The 15995-nt window shown below is 50.1% G+C and overlaps 5 protein-coding genes across 5 annotated transcripts; 2 read left to right on the plus strand and 3 right to left on the minus strand.

Annotated features, from left to right (window-relative positions):
* Nucleotides 1-293: 293 nt before the first annotated feature.
* FIESC28_08463 (uncharacterized protein) lies at nucleotides 294-1466 on the minus strand (the record flags this gene model as incomplete). The annotated part of the gene is made up of 1 exon (XM_031162601.1): nucleotides 294-1466. The coding sequence occupies one exon, from the start codon at nucleotides 1464-1466 to the stop codon at nucleotides 294-296; it is 1173 nt and encodes a 390-aa protein (XP_031013293.1).
* Nucleotides 1467-2128: 662 nt separating this feature from the next.
* Nucleotides 2129-4845, plus strand: FIESC28_08464 (uncharacterized protein; the record flags this gene model as incomplete). The annotated part of the gene is made up of 3 exons (XM_031162602.1): nucleotides 2129-2618; nucleotides 2670-3941; nucleotides 3992-4845. 3 exons carry the CDS (start codon nucleotides 2129-2131, stop codon nucleotides 4843-4845), a joined length of 2616 nt encoding a protein of 871 aa, XP_031013294.1.
* Nucleotides 4846-5257: 412 nt separating this feature from the next.
* Nucleotides 5258-10848, minus strand: FIESC28_08465 (uncharacterized protein; the record flags this gene model as incomplete). Its single annotated transcript, XM_031162603.1, has 2 exons — nucleotides 5258-7549; nucleotides 7603-10848. 2 exons carry the CDS (start codon nucleotides 10846-10848, stop codon nucleotides 5258-5260), a joined length of 5538 nt encoding a protein of 1845 aa, XP_031013295.1.
* A 2157-nt stretch (nucleotides 10849-13005) lies between these two features.
* Nucleotides 13006-14162, plus strand: FIESC28_08466 (uncharacterized protein; the record flags this gene model as incomplete). The annotated part of the gene is made up of 2 exons (XM_031162604.1): nucleotides 13006-13857; nucleotides 13908-14162. The coding sequence occupies 2 exons, from the start codon at nucleotides 13006-13008 to the stop codon at nucleotides 14160-14162; spliced, it is 1107 nt and encodes a 368-aa protein (XP_031013296.1).
* A 149-nt stretch (nucleotides 14163-14311) lies between these two features.
* Nucleotides 14312-15622, minus strand: FIESC28_08467 (uncharacterized protein; the record flags this gene model as incomplete). Its single annotated transcript, XM_031162605.1, has 3 exons — nucleotides 14312-15166; nucleotides 15240-15450; nucleotides 15594-15622. 3 exons carry the CDS (start codon nucleotides 15620-15622, stop codon nucleotides 14312-14314), a joined length of 1095 nt encoding a protein of 364 aa, XP_031013297.1.
* Nucleotides 15623-15995: the final 373 nt, after the last annotated feature.

Below are 15995 nucleotides of genomic sequence, written 5' to 3' on the forward strand. Positions count from 1 at the left end.
TATACATGCATTCTGGGGGTATAGATGCAAGATAAATTAAGACTTGGTTTAGAATGACCTGAATGATTAGATGGTCTCACCTCACGCATTTTATGGACGGTTTAATCTGAAGCTAGGATCGTGTTTTGAAGGCAGCATTTATCACGACCTTGGTTCCAATCACAACTCATGTAAGAATTAGCATATTAATAGTTGTCCTGGTGTCTGAACCTTCGAGTATCATTTGACATACAATTTTGTCTTTCACATTTTTGTTTATCTACACTTCTAAGATACGTAATCGATCTATACATTTATCGCACAACAGCGTCCTTGAGACTGGGAACAGTGCAGACACCACCGCTCTCAGTAACAAGACGACCAGTTCCAGTCTTGCCCAGTTGCTCAACAGCAGCAGCATCGAAAGCAACCTCAAGACCATCAGTGGTGGTGAAACCAGGCTGGAAAGTCTCCCAGACCTTCTTCTTGGGGTTAAGGACACCCTCAGGCTGGCCCTCCCAACCCTCGAACCAGACACGGTCACCAGCCTTGGCATCCGCAGGAGGAGTGACAAGCTCGACGGGTCCCTTGTGGTCGTCGACCTCACCCTCCTTGATCTTGGGGGAGGCGGCGAGGACCATGGCGCAGGACTTGATGCCGCGCATCTTGACGGGCTTCAGGTTGCAGACGACGACGACCTTGCGACCCTGCATGGACTCGAGAGGGACGAGGCCGTTGAGACCGGAGCAGACGGTTCGGCAGATCTGGCCCTCGTACTCGACGTAGTCCTCGTTACCGGGCTTGTCGCCGACGGCAATGGTGGAGACGTAGAGGGAGTCGGCGTCGGGGTGGTTGATAGCCTTGAGGATGTGACCGACACGGAGGTCAATCAGGGCAGGGGAGAGAGGAGCAGCAGCGGCGGCGGGGGCCTTTTGCTTGGGAGCCTTCTCCTTCTTCTCCTTCTTGGGCTTATCGGTAGTAATTCGTTCCTTGGCGCCCTCAACAACCTCCTTGACCTTCTCCTTGGTGCGGTCAACGAGAGAAGCCTCACCACCAGCAGCAGCAGAAGCATCAGCAGCAGCCTTCTTCTTCTTCTCCTTCTCGGCCTTGGCGTCGACGGGAGGCTTCACGTAGAGGACCTCATCCTGGTTGACCTTGACCTTGTTCTCATCCTTGACATCAAGACCAAAAAGGGGAGAGTTCTGGACGAAGTCGACATGGCGAACGATGTGGGGGTGGCCCTTCTCGCCGGTGCGCTCCTCGGGTGACCACTGAGCGACGACGGGAGCAAGAGTCTCGTAGATGGCGACGTCGGCCTTGGAGGGCTTGCTGCCGAGGAGGGTGGATCGGCTGGAGAGGTGGTTGTTGAGAGTCTCGAGGATGGTGGGCTTGTCCTCGGGGGACTTGAGACGCTCAGAGGTGGTGAGCCATTGCTGGATCTCTGCCTCCTCGGTGGGAGTGTAAGTCTGAGAAGCGAAGGAAGCCATTCTGAAGATTGTAAGGGGACGGAAAGCTGGGAGGCTTCTGGATGCCTGGCGGAGTAGGCGAAGGGATAACGTGGTGAGTGTGTGAAGCTTGGGTATAGCTTCACTATGAGATTGATGTTATCGAGATGTCTTGTCTTGATATTTTCTCTTGGTGGGGTGGAGGGGTAATTGGGTAGAGGTATTGGCGGGGAAGAAGGCGTTGTCATTGGTGTGGCGCTTGTCAATTGTGGCTGTCAAAATGAGACACGCTAACTCGTGACATCGCCCCTTTCTCGCGTCGGTTGCCTGGCAGCTCTTTACGCGGTACGCCCTTTTTTCTTGACCCTTGATATTGTTACTCGAGTAACAATAGAAGTCAATTGGCATATTGACTACTGTATGTACAGATTCTTGCCTATTTCTCTCTTGGTCACTTCTACCTAGTCCTCTTGATTCACTGCCAGTGTCTTCAATTGGTTTAGTCACTGCTCTTTTCTTTTTTTCTGCTTCTCCTTGTTTGAGGCGAGTCAACTACATCATTCTTCCCACTAGCGGATCGCCGCAACCACCAACCAACCTCGGGAGCTGAGTTCAGCCCCTGACGCTCATTTTTCTTTCTCGCTCTTATTCTCATTTTCATTTTATCTTATATATAATTATTGTTTTCAAAACTTCTCTCCAAGATGGCGACACCGAGTACAGTGAGCTCGCCGAGCTCAAACTCTCGCCTTCCAACCAGTGTACCGAGCTCGCCGCCTGAGACAAACGACGATCTCGAAGGCGCAGACGATGCGCTTGTGAAAGAGGAACAGGAAGCGCGTGCAGAAAATGAGAAAAATGAAGAGAAACGCCGTCAGGCTCTTCTTAAGAAGAAGAAAAAGAAGAAGGCGGAGACTAAGTCTGAGCGAGAGGCCAAGGCTAGAGAATTGGACGACTTGCTCGCTAAGTCAGCTGCCTTCTCGGACATTCTCACCAAGAAGACCCAAGTTCTGGGTCGTGTGGGGAGTAGCCTTGATGGAACGACTCTCGGTGAACATAACTTGAAGATGGCGCAGCAGCCTAAGTGTATGATCAACGGTACTATGCGCGACTACCAGCTTGAGGGTTTGACTTGGATGTATGAGATTTGTTCTCAGGGCATGTCCGGTATTCTGGCTGATGAGATGGGTCTCGGTACGTTTGCGCCTATGGTCATCAGAATCTCGCAAAGCTAACTTGTCGCAGGCAAAACTGTACAGACTATTGCGCTCATCGCTTTGCTCCGTGAGCAGGAGAACTACCTTGGTCCTCACTTGATCGTTGCACCTCTCAGTACGCTCAGCAACTGGATGGATGAGTTTCATAAGTGGACACCTTCCATTCCTGTGATCATGTACCACGGCACCAAAGATGATCGTGAGAAGATCTTCAGAACCAGCATGCAGAAGCATCTCAACAAAGGGCGCCCTACCGCCAAGTTTCCAGTCGTTTGCACGTCCTATGAAATGGTTCTCAGAGATCAACACAATTTGTCCAAGATTAACTGGGAGTTCATCATTATTGACGAAGGTCACCGCATGAAAAACGCAGAGGCCAAACTGTTCCAGCAGCTTCGCCAGTTTTCTTCAGCTACTCGTCTTCTCATCACAGGTACACCTCTTCAGAACAACTTGAAAGAGTTGTGGTCACTGCTTCACTTCCTCCTACCGAACATCTTCACTGATTGGGAGGCCTTCGAATCCTGGTTTGACTTCTCAGATCTTGAAGATGAGCAGGGAACCGAAGAATTCATCGCTGACCAAAAGAAGCAAGAACTGGTCAAGAAGATCCACTTGATCTTGCAACCCATGTTGCTACGACGTGTCAAATCGGATGTCGCGTCATATCTCCCCAAGAAGCGCGAATATGTGCTCTTTGCGCCTATGACGAAGGAGCAGACGGACTTATACAATGTTCTTACTAACAAGAAGGTCGATACTCGTCAGTATCTCGAGAACAAGGTCATAGAGAAGCTCAACGCCAGTGCTTCAGCGACACCCAGTGCAAAGTCATCTCGATCCAGCAGTCGTGCGCCACCAAAGACCATGTCCCTCCCAGTGCGCGAGTCCTCTCGTAAGAAAGAGGTCGCACCAGAGGTCGCATCAGAGGAACCCGAGCCCAACGCCTTCTCCATCATGATGAAGAAGCGCGGTCGCGGAAGGCCACCCAAGAATCCCAAACCTGCTCAAGCTACCGAAACTCCCAAGAAACCTGGCACAAAGCGCAAGAACCACCCTGTCGCTTTAGAGCCAGAGGCAAAGAGTACAAAGTCAACCCGCGAGTCAACGCCGATAGGTCGAGGCAGAAGGACAAGGAAGACTCGTACCTACAAGGACGCTGGGTCGGATGAGGAGAAGATGTCGGACGATGAGTTTGAAGCCAAACTTGCAGACGAGATAGAATCTGATGAGGAGGTGGACGACAAAGCGTCGATGACTCCTGAGGAGCGTGAGCGGGCAGAGACTCTTGAGCTCGCAAGTAAGTGACTCCCTTTTCTACACCTTTTGGACTGTTCTAACAACAAACAGAGAAGCAAATTGCTCAAAAGAAACTTGGCAACCCCCTCGCTCAGTTACGCTTGGTGTGCAACTCACCGCACAATTTCTACAATCCCTGGAACGCTTCTACAGATCTTCCCGTAGACGATTCCATCGTAACAGCCTCCGGAAAGATGCTTCTACTAGATCGCCTTCTTCCTCGCCTTTTTGAGGACGGTCACAAGGTCCTCATCTTCTCTCAATTCACGACCCAGCTAGACATCCTGGAAGATTACTGCCGCGAACTTCGCGGCTGGAAAACTTGTCGCATCGATGGTTCAGTCGCACAGGATAGTCGCCGTACCCAAATCGCCGACTTCAACAACGATCCTGATTACAAGATCTTCCTTCTCTCAACGCGCGCTGGTGGACAGGGAATTAACCTCGCTTCTGCTGACACAGTCATTCTATTCGACTCAGATTTCAACCCTCAGCAAGATCTCCAAGCACAAGATCGCTGCCACAGAATCGGCCAAACACGCCCCGTGGTAGTATTCCGCCTTGCAACAAAAGACACAGTCGAAGAAACCCTCCTCAACTCCGCAGACGCAAAACGCCGTCTCGAAAAACTCGTTATCAAAAAGGGTAACTTCAAAACAATGGGTCAAAAGATGGATATGCGCGAAGATCTGGACCCTGAATCCCTTCGCGCGCTGTTGCTCAAGGACGGACAAGTGTATAAAGTGTCTGGTGGCGAAGAAGTACTCAGCGATTCCGATCTCGATATTCTTTGCGACAGAAGTGATTCTGCGTATGAGAAGGCTGCGAGTGGAGAGGGCGATGCTGATGCTTTCCGCGTTGTTGAGACTGGTGCTGATTCTATCAAGATGGCGCGTAAGGACTAGGTTTGTACCATTATATTTGCTTTATTTGTGCGATTGGCAGGATCTGTGGTACTGGAAGGATTTGTATCTGGACGATTATTGCTTTGCTATAGGCGTTCAGGGTTAGCGGTTTGTCAGTTCGGACTATGAGGGTTCATTTGTCTATATAGACGTCGGTCGACATTTGCAGTGCCGACATTATTATATTAGCTACAATGTATCAGCATGTGTTATACACCAAGGAAAATTTTACATCAACGACTTCGCCCATAGCTTATGAAAGCGTGAAAGAATGTCCAAAATTTGACTTGATTTAAAGTATCGTTAATGATATCTCACTATTCGTAAGACTATTGGTATAAACCTCTGTAAAAGAATACACGCCAAACTCCTTTCCAACCAGCCAGTGATTTCCATTTTGGTCGTAGAGTCGTTAGTTAACCTCCTCCACATAGCCAATCTGCCTCCTGGCGTCCGGTCCTCCAGGCACATTTCCTATCCTCTTTGCCAGTCGTTCCTGTGTCTCCACCAGTCTCTTCTGTGCTTCCAACCTCGACTTTATCCTGTCCTCTGCACTTCTCTCAATACGATCCAATTCTTCTCTTTCGCTGATACGTAAGCTGCTGAGTGCTTGGGCATTGCCTGCTCTTTCGGAGTTGACCTTGGATTCCCATTCCAGCATCTTCTGTTGGCGATCTTCTTCGGCCGAGAGTTCGGCTGCAGCGATTAACTTCGTTCGCTCTAGACTTGACTGTGTAAGCTTGTGTTGTTCTGAAAGACGTCTCTTCAGTGCAGCGTTGAAGAGCGACTCTTCGAGATCGGCCTTCTGTCGTGCCGCATTGATGTCTTCGTTGTGGAGTCTGCGACGACGAGCATCCTCAATCTCGGCCTTGTTGTTCCAGATATCTCTCTCCACGCTTGCCACTTCCTTGGCTCGAGCAAGAGCAATAGCGTGATCTTCTGACTCGAGGGCTATGCGTCGCAGTCTGGCCTTTCGTTCGCGCTCCTGAACTAACATATCGCTTGGCAGACCAATGGCATCTTCAGGTTGGTCCCCAGAGTTGGCGTAATACACATCCACTGCCCGGTTCGCCCGAAGGAGGGTGAGAAGCTGATCCCGAGTATCCGATTCAGGCAGCACCTTCTGGATGTACATTGTGGGAGAGTAGGTAAATTCGCCGTCGGAGTAGTGGTTGTATGGTTTGTTGATCTCTTTCCACATAGCTACCTTCAAAAAGGTTCGAGTCGTCGCAATGGGATCGGGCGATTCGAAACAGAGTAACAGTAAAGATTTCCCATGCGAATGCAAGCTGATGTCAGACCCAGCATCAATCAGAAAGGTCATGACTCTCTGCATAAGCTTCTCTCCGTCCGCAGTGAGCTTGCCTGAGTAAGAGCCTGCGCCGTGGCGACAGACCTCGCCTAGAGCAGATCTTCCATCGTGTAGTGGACTAGGGAAGTCGGGATGATGACCGTGATCCACGAGAACTGTTACGGCTGCCAGGTTGAGCTCTCTCGCAGCGTTGTGAAGTGATCCGTCGTCCTTTGACTGATCAATCGCGAGCAAGTTGCCCATCATACGAGTTGAGAGCTCGCCTCCAATGTCGGTTGCCATCGCAAGAGGTGTTCGTCCCATAGCATCGGTAATATCGACGTTAGCTCCTTCGATGAGTAGTTCCTTAACAATATCCGGTCGACGAGTTTGGATGGCAAGCATAAGTGGTGTAGAGCGGGTGATAGCCGTTTCGAAGTTAACATTTGCTCCACGTTCGACCAACATCTTAATCAGTGCTGAGCTGACTTTCTTCTGAGGCTGAGCAATCGCCCAAAGTAGCACCGTCATTTCTTCAGGCTCCTCCACGCTTTCGTGAATGTGGTATGTCGTAGTTTGGTCGTGATAGAAACCAGCATCAAGCAATACCTGCAACAGCTCTGCTGAGCGTGGGTACTGCGAGATCGCCTTGATCAAAATGGGCTCAGATCCTGCGCTTCGGGTCATGACATCCAGTCCAGCTTCCCCATCCCTATATCCTGAAAACAGCTCAAACAGCTTCAACACCTCCTCAGGTGATCTCGCAGTATCGAAAACACGCTCGAAAGCAAGTGTGAGCGTTTGCGGTGACGGTTTGCAAGAAAGCAATCTTTCAGTCCAAAAAGCATTACCCTTTGAAGCTGCGCAAACAAGAGGTTCTCCATCCTGAAAGTCAACACTGACACCATAAGAAACAAAAAGTTCGACAAATGCATCAGCCAAACCCTCTGTTTCTTCCGTGCTGTCCTTCATGACCTGCACAAGAGCTCGAGTCACACTCTCACCCTTAGCACCTTTAGCGAGAAGCATTTTCGCAGTCGCAAGTCCGTTCGCAGAGAACCATGTGCTGAATAAAGCATCCGAGAATCCACTTGAGAAAGCCGCGAGTATGTTATCCTCGCTGAAATCGCAAGTCAAGATCAGTTCGACTGCTGACACCTTTGCGCCTTGGACAGCTTGAATAAGAGCATAGCAGCCATTCGTAAAAGGTGATGCCCCAGACTCAAGCAAGAGTTTGATAAGGCGTTCGTCTGGCTCGTCCTCGCCAACAGCCTTGCTCAATGCGATGTGAACTTCGTCCACAGCCGGCATGCCTGCTTTGAACAGCCCTTCAATGATGCGAAGCCTGGTATCCTGTTCCAGTTTCCAGCAGGCTTTCAGGGCTCTGATTAAAGTGGGAGGAGACGCCTTTTTCTGGATTAATGTTAGTAGGATGTTCACCGATTGCATCTCATACAACAACATACCTGATTGCCATCTTGGTGCCACAAACCCAAAAGCAACTCAAGGCTACTGACAAACGCAAGTCTCGTAGCCGCAACAACTGCCTCGCCATTGCTAAAGTTGGGGTCAGCGCCCGCTGCCAGCAGCACACGTAGCACTTCATGTCCATCTTCGCCAGACTTCGCAGCCGATACAAGCTGAATGTCCACAACCTCACCAGATACTCCCCTCTTCAGCAGACGCTGAAAGATCATCGCGCGCTTGTTCAAGTCTCCAACTTCAGTAGCAGCCTGGAAGCCACGCTCCAAAGTTGCCTTTTGGGTATCGGCATTGGACTTGAGCAGTACATCGAGGACCTCAACAGAACCTCCACGGCATGCTTCTATTATAGCCTGGCCTCCATGGGTAGAGATACTGGCTCCATAAGCAATCAGTACATCTCCAAGTTCGAGGTCTCCGTCTCGCGCTGCGATGAGTAGGGCGTTTGAGGCGGCTTGAGTCGTGACTCCCGCCTTTGCCAATCGTTTGCAGATATTGAGCCTGTTCGTCCAATCAGTGATCTTCATTGCTTTCTCCAAACAAGAGTCTCTGCTCTCGGAAGAATGCTTGATGCGAGAAAGCAGCAGATCAAGGATTTCAGGTGCTTCCTTGGAAACAGCCAGTGCAAGAGCCTCCCCATCAGAGGCATCTGCGAAGCCGGCCAAAATATTAATCAAGGTAATATCTGTGATGAAGTGGTCGATGGCGTGGATCAAAGCTCTGTTTACTTCTCGAGGAGGCGCTCCAGCTTCGACTATTCTTTTCGTAAATGCTAATCGATTCATTGGGTCTGTGATCTTCAGGGCTTGGGGGAGTGCAGATGCCAGGGATGCCGGCGTTGGTGGCTTTTGGCAACCAAACAAGGCATCGACTACGAGCTCCCGGGCCGCAGCAACAGCAGAGCATAATGCTCTGGCTTTGTGGGTGTTTGGGTCTGCGCCAAGTTCTAGAAGCTTGTGCAGCGTTGAAAAAGAGGCACGACCTGTTTCATCCTGGGCAAGGACTTGAACTTCTTGTACCAAGAGACTGTCCAGGTTGAGTTTCCTGGGTGCCTTGCCCACGATCACATCAAGCTTCCATCCCTTGTTATCGGTTGGAGGAAGTGTGCCTAAGCTCTCAAGACAAATCGGTATCGTGTCCGTGTCATGTTTGCCCAAGCCAAGGACCAGATCAAGCACCTTAAAGTCTGAATTCTGTGTTGCCTTCCTCAGAATCTCTCCCTTGAGGCCGTTGATGTCTGCTTTGCCCTGTCTTAAAATAAGCTCGAGTAGTGACATATCAACAGGTCTCTCCTCGAGAGTTGCCAATAATGCCTCTGCCACCTGCTTTACGCCAACACTCGCCCTCGCTTGGAATAGCACCTTCAACATCTCATACCGCATCTGGTGGTTATCAATCTTCATGACGTCGGCGAGTCTTGCGGCGGCTGTTTGAGGCGATGCGCTTTGCATGAGCGTATGGAACAGTTGGACGTCCATCTGGTTAATAATAGTGTGGAGTCCAACGCCTTCGTCGTAATTGATGTCTGCGCCATATTTGAGTAAAAGACTGATGAGGGCATCATCTCGCTGCGAGGGATCCTCGGCAATCGCGTCTTGCAAAGCAATATGTAAAGCTGGGCCGGTCATTGCTCCCCTCAAGAACATATCAACCATACGATACCGTTCGGTGTTGGGAAGACTCTTGACCAGAGGAAAGATCTCGGTAAGGGTCTCGTTCGAGGGCCTTGCGGCAAGAATCGTGGCAGCCATGTCTGTATTCCCTGCCGAGACCGCGTAGCGCAAGGCTTCTCCTCTCTGGTGATCAGGCGATGCGACAGCATGGCGGTTACTAATGCGCGGCTTTCCGTGGCCATTTGGCTCCTGGCTGGGTGGTTCGCGGAAGTGAGGGTTGAGGAGAAGCTCAACTGATTGGATATCACCAGATTTGGCAGCGTGGATCAAACAATCGTTCAAAACAGGACCATTCGCGCCTCTCTTCAGTAATGAATAAAGCAATGCCTGTCGCGTCGCAGGGTCCGCTTGCTGAGGGATCAATGGGACACAACTTGATGCCAGGGAGGGATCAATTTTGGAAGATCCGCTTAAAAGAGAAATCACAAGATTGACCTGGCCTTTCGATATGGCAGCTTTCAAAGCAGAAGCGTCATTATGTTCTATTGAGGCTCCATAACGAGCCAAAAGGTCAGCCATCTCGAAGAATTGTGACTCGCACGCCATCTCAAGTGATCGCTCTAATATGGGTCCTTGAGCGCCACAGCAGAGCAACAACTCGGCAAAATCGAGTTTCGACTTGGGACTCATGGTTGTGCTCTCGATGAGCTGTTGGAAAGCCTCGGCCAGACCGGGGTTCTGAGGTGCCTTGTTTCCTGTCGCAATTGCCATGGCGATATCTCTTCGCTCATTGTTAACGGCGATTTTGAGAGCCTCGGCATTGTTGTAGTTGCAGTCGGCTGTGGAACGACTTAGATGCAGGACAGTGTCGAAACATTGCGCTCTCGTGGCGTCTGTAAGCGCTTGTGAAACACAGATTTCTGACGGTCGTCCTTCAGATCTTAGAATAAGTGAGGCGATTTCTGATAGAACTGGAGCAGCGCAAGCTTTGCGGAATTCATCCTGGCCTTCGGCAGTCGCTGAGGCGTTTGCTCCCCATCTTAGCAAGGTTTCGACAATTCGCGGATTCCGTGTCCTGATAGCTGCTGGTAGACAAATATCGAGGGTGATGGGGTCGGCATGCGGTATGAGAACGTGGACCATGTCATGTTGGTCTCTTTCGATGGCGGCTTTCAGTAAACGAGTGCGATCGAGTCCATTATCAGTGCTTTTTCGTCTGTTCAGTAAGCCCTGCTTCTGTGACTGTGTACCACTAAGATCAACGCCTGCAGCCGCCAATTTTGCAATCAAGGCCTCAGCGACACCTGGTGAGCCTGAACTATCGACCCACGAGTTCAAGACCTCCCATATGTACTTGGTATCCCAGTGCTTGCCCTTTTTGAGATTGCTGGATGAGAAAGCTCTGGAGAGACCACTCTTAGGTCGCAATTGAGCCACCTCAGCAGATCGTCTCTTCAAGAGGTCTTCGGCGACATTATCGTCGTCATGTGTTCGAAAAGACGTTGGATGAGCTGGTCGACTAAGAGGAGTTGGAGCGTTGGGCGGAAGAGAGAAGCCCCATTGCTGCGATAATTGTATAATGCGCCTTTGGCGGGCGTTCGCCGTTGAAGAATTCATTATAAGCTGCAGTTAAAGTTAAGGTGAAGTGAAACGAATGTTGAGGTTGAAAATGCAAAGTGAACACCCCTCATTGAAATGTCATGGTAAGAGGAAGGCTGCAGCCTGAGAATGGAAATCTTGTGCTCCTGCCCGGCCTTACCGTCCCTTTTGTTCTTGAGGTGATGCTGCTGCTGATGTTACAGAAGTCCTGGCCTGGAGAGGTCTGCTAGGATGGGGCCGGGGGGTGGTTGGAGGCTGTGAAGGTCCACTGCCCGTGCAGTGAGTGAATCACAGCCGCAGCGCCCCACTACTGCGTGCTACGCTGCCCATCTACCGTGTAAATCATTAATGTCTTCTGGAGGTGTCCTGGCTGTCATTATTTCCCATGACATATAAAAACATCACTCAATCAATCTAGCAGCATTTATAGTACTAATTATCTCCGTACCTTTTTGATACATTTTGCTATTCTCATAAATGGTATTGTGGCGTCCAACAGTCTCAAATTTAGTGGGTGTCATGTCATCTCTCAACCACCCTAATGCACCCATTCTATCCCCCAGAATTTAGGTGACGTATGGCGGCCCAGACATCCTCAACTTTCCCCTGACAATTGGACGATGATACAGAAAAGGCCCAAGCTCCAACATTCAATATCGCTGCAATGACCATCTCAATAAACCGGCCTCAAAAGCAACAACATCCGGCGGTCATGGCTGCAGAATCCTACTGGGATCCTCCTTGAAAACGCTTGCGAAGCTTTTCTCATGCCAAGCCTCGAGCACTGCCACAGACTTTCTATACGTGCAATACGTGTATTCTGTTTTTTTCACTGACACATGAAACGAGCCTCTAGCCCCTGTCTAAAAACACTTACTGTGGCGATCACTAAACCGCAAGCAGTATAATTCGGGCGAAGGTCAAGAATAGGCCCGCCCTTCCAATTCTCGGGTGCTTAGACCGATCGCCCTTCCTGCGAGATGGCCACGCGTATGCTGTCGTCGCCCGGCCTAATTGAGTCTTTAGATACTGACTAATGTCAGAACTTCTGTAGACGACATGCAGAATGGCCTGTTTTTTGAAGGATTCTTTCGTGTTGTTCGCGTCGCTTAAGATTACACGAGTCGACGATATGTTTTGGTGTAGACAAGACATCTGGATGTAACATCGGCGAACTCGTTGTCGTAAGCCTTGCTATCAACAACAAATATTTCGATAGCAACCTTAGTGATTGGCTTATGCCCTAGTCATCCTATCATCATGGATAATATGCTTAAAATCATGTTCATGTTAAAGTATGTATCATGGAACATCGAATGGCTTACCCAGTTTGGTTACCCTATATGCCGAGCTTGAACATTGATTTCACGAAGCTATCTCCAACAAGATGGCTACTGCGTGACAAATTGAATCATAAACTCCATGACAAGGCAGGGAACCCTTGGTAACAATATCACGGCACTTCTTCACTTGACACCCGATGCTGTCATGATAACGTTTGCAATAGAGTTGACTGCCACCAGACCCGCATGTTTGCGCCTCGTTTCATGATGAACGCGGAATTGCTATGAACTCTGCCACACTTGGAATCTCGGTAAATGTTCGCATGATGGGAATGTTTTAAAACCCGACTGATCGTCTTTGATCGTCTCAGACACCCTAGAGTTCATGATTGCTATTAGTCGGTTCTAGATTACCGTACGGGGATAAGAACTTATCCACACCTTTGTACAAGGCATTCTCTATTTCTTTAATACTCAATTATTGAGTAGTTTACGACTCTTATGGAAAGCTACTAGTAGCTAAGCAGTAGACAAAGCTGATCTGAGTCTTTCACAAACTGAACGCAAGCTCAGTCTCACACACTCAAATTGGCAAGTGTCAGGTAACCGATGGGAAGTGAAAGTAAGCAGAATCGCTCAGTTGACTGTCATGGTCAGCCAATCGTATATAATATATCACATCAAATCTCATTCTCTATATATGTCAACTCAAGCCTCAGTTCCCTTCTTCAACAGCGCCTTAAATCTTCACCCATATCCGAAATCGCAAAATGACGTGCCGAACATCCAAGCGGATCCTATCTTTACCCCGCCATCATGGCCCCGCGGTAAATGGGGCCGACAGCTTCTAAAGCTTCCCGATCCCCTTCCCGAACCTCAATCCATATTAATAATGCAATCTCTACGACGTTCTTTCCTCGCCTCATTCCAAACTCAAATAAGACCATCGACAACCCAAATCGCTGCTCAGCGCATCGTCAGACTCGCTTCTCAGTTATCAACCGCCAAGATGCCTCCCGTGCCACCAAACATGAAAGCCGTCCAGATCAACAAGAACGGCGGCGTGGATGTCCTTGAGCATAACAACATCCCCGTTCCTAAAGCTGGAGAGGGCCAGATTCTTGTGCGAAATGAGATTGCTGGTTTGAATTATATCGATACGTATTTCCGCTCTGGTCTTTACAAGGCGCCTCAATTTCCTCTTACGCTGGGCCGTGAAGCTGGTGGAATGATCGTCGATGTTCACTCCTCTGTCAAGGGCTTCGAGAATGGAACTCGAGTTGTCTTTATGGGTACTGTTGGCGCGTACGCTGAGTACAGCGTCGTCAACGCTTCGGATGCAGTTAAGATCCCTGATGATGTGTCCACCGAACAAGCCGTAGCTGCTTATCTGCAAGGTCTTACAGCTTGGACGTTTATCCGAGAAGCTGGACAGGTTCAGGCTGGTCAATGGGTTCTTGTTCACGCGGCGTCTGGTGGTGTAGGTACCTTGTTGGTCCAGCTTCTGCGAACTGTGGGCGCAAAGGTCATTGGAACCGCTAGCACGGATGAGAAGCTTGAGTTGGCCAAGAAGAATGGTGCTGAGTGGGTTATCAACTCTCATGACGATGTTGTTGCCAAGGTTAAGGAGATTACTGGAGGACACGGCGTGGATGTTATCTTTGATGGTGTTGGAAGGGTTACCTTCGATGGTGATCTTGAGATGATCGCCCTCAAGGGAAGCCTCATCTCCTTCGGCAATGCTGTAAGTGGTGCCTCAATCCAGCGCTTGAATGACGAAACTAACAATCGCAGTCTGGCGCCGTGGACCCTGTTAGCCTCTTCCGCCTCACTCCCAAGAACGTCCGCCTCATGCGCCCTGTAGTCAACGGCTACGTTTCCCAGCGCGCTGATCTCGAAAAGTACACCTCAGAACTCTTCGACCTCATCAAGTCCAAGAAGCTCGAGCTCACCATCCACAGCGTGTACCCTCTCAAGGACGTGGCCAAGGCCCACGAGGACATCGAGAGTCGAAAGACGATTGGAAAGCTTCTCATTAAAATCGATTAATTCTAGCTTTTTATGTTTATTTTAAATGCGCTATATGTCTATAATGCCACGGATAGTTCAGATACAAAATCCAAAACATAAACTCTTCAGTAATTCTCATTTCACATCAACTGCGAGACGCCTGCTCGCACAGTTTTACTTTTACTTTTTTAAGCCTTGGAAGACTTGACGGCCTCGAGAAGCTCGGCGGGAGGTTCTTGTCGGTAACCCTTGGGGTTGTTCTTGACCCATCGCCAGAGGTCGTCGCAGGCCTCCTCCATGGTGAGCTCGGTCTTCCAGTTGAGCTCCTTGTTGGCGAGTGTGGGGTTGGCAGTAAGATCGAGGACATCTCCTTGTCGTCGGGGGCGGACCTCGTAGGGAAGATCACGGCCAACGACCTTGCTGAAGGCCTTGATGATCTCGAAGACGGTGCTGCCACGGCCAGAGCCCAGGTTCCATGCCTTGACACCGGGCTGGTTCTCGCGGAGGTAGTTGAGGGCCATCAGGTGACCGCGGGCGAGATCGACGACGTGGATGTAGTCACGAATGGCAGTACCGTCGCGAGAAGAGTAGTCGTCACCGAACACCAGGAGCTTCTCACGCTCACCAGTGGCGACCTGTCCGAGGAGAGGCAGAAGGTTGAAAGGGATACCCTGAGGGTCCTCACCCATGATGCCAGTGGGGTGAGCACCGCAAGGGTTGAAGTATCGGAGCAGAGCACCGTTCCATTGCTTGAACTCCTTGCCAGCCTTCTCCAAGTTACTGCGCTGAGCGTTGACGAAGTCGCTGATAACGTCCTCAATCATGGACTTGGTGCGGCCGTATGTGTTGGTAGGTCCGATGGGGCAGTGCTCGGGGATGGGAATCATGTTGGGGAATCGGGTAGCATCGCCATAAACGGTAGCGGAGGAGGAGAAGACGATGTTGTTGACGTTGTTGCGCTCCATGGAGCGGAGGAGGGAGATACTGCCGCCAACATTGACGCGGTAGTACTCGAGAGGGATCTCGCCAGACTCGCCGACAGCCTAGGAATCGTTAGTTGTAGACAATGAGAATGGTCGGCTTGCGACTTGCCTTGAGGGCGGCGAAGTGGATGACGCTGTCAATCTCGGGGTGCTTAGCAAAGACCTCATCAATGGCCTTCTCATCGGTGATATCGAGCTTGTAGAAAGCAGGGCGGCGACCACAGATCAGCTCAATGCGGTCGAGAGCGACCTCTGAAGAGTTGTAGAGGGAGTCGACAATAACGACATCGTAACCGTGCTCAAGCAGGGTGAGCGAGGTGAAAGAGCCAATGTAGCCGGTACCACTGAGAAATTTCGAGTCAGTGAGGGTATTCTTTGTTGCGACACCGCATGATCCGTTTGCTGGTCCCGAATGATGATTGCGACAGGAACAAAGAGGGACAAACAAGACGCAGCAGGGGTAGGAGACAAAGTTCAGTGGACGTACCCGGTAACGAGAACGGTTCCAACAGGCATTTTGGGGGCTTGGTTTCTTTGTTTAAGATTAAGCGACTGGAGGAAGTTTGCGGTGAAGGACAAAGTAAAGTTGAAAGAAGCGTTGCAAGATTGGTGGGGAGTTGAAAGGTAAATGTAAAGGTAACTCGAGTGTTGGGTAATGGCGGGGCAACTTTTTCTTAGCTGATGAAGGAGGGGGGGATGAGGGGAGGGGCCAGGGGTTCATTCATGCTGCGGGAGATGATCCATTTTGATTGCTGCTGCTGCTAAATTAAGGACGCTACAGCGATGAGATGACGGATTTCCAGATGGAGCATTATTCGGGATATGACGAAGCTTGAAGCCGATTTGATGATATGATCTCGAGCTTTTACTAGCGACCGAGTAAAATATG

Source organism: Fusarium coffeatum (genome assembly GCF_003316985.1).
Source record: "Fusarium coffeatum strain FIESC_28 chromosome Unknown BRIP53273_contig_199, whole genome shotgun sequence".
Classification (NCBI taxonomy): Eukaryota; Fungi; Ascomycota; class Sordariomycetes; order Hypocreales; family Nectriaceae; genus Fusarium; species Fusarium coffeatum.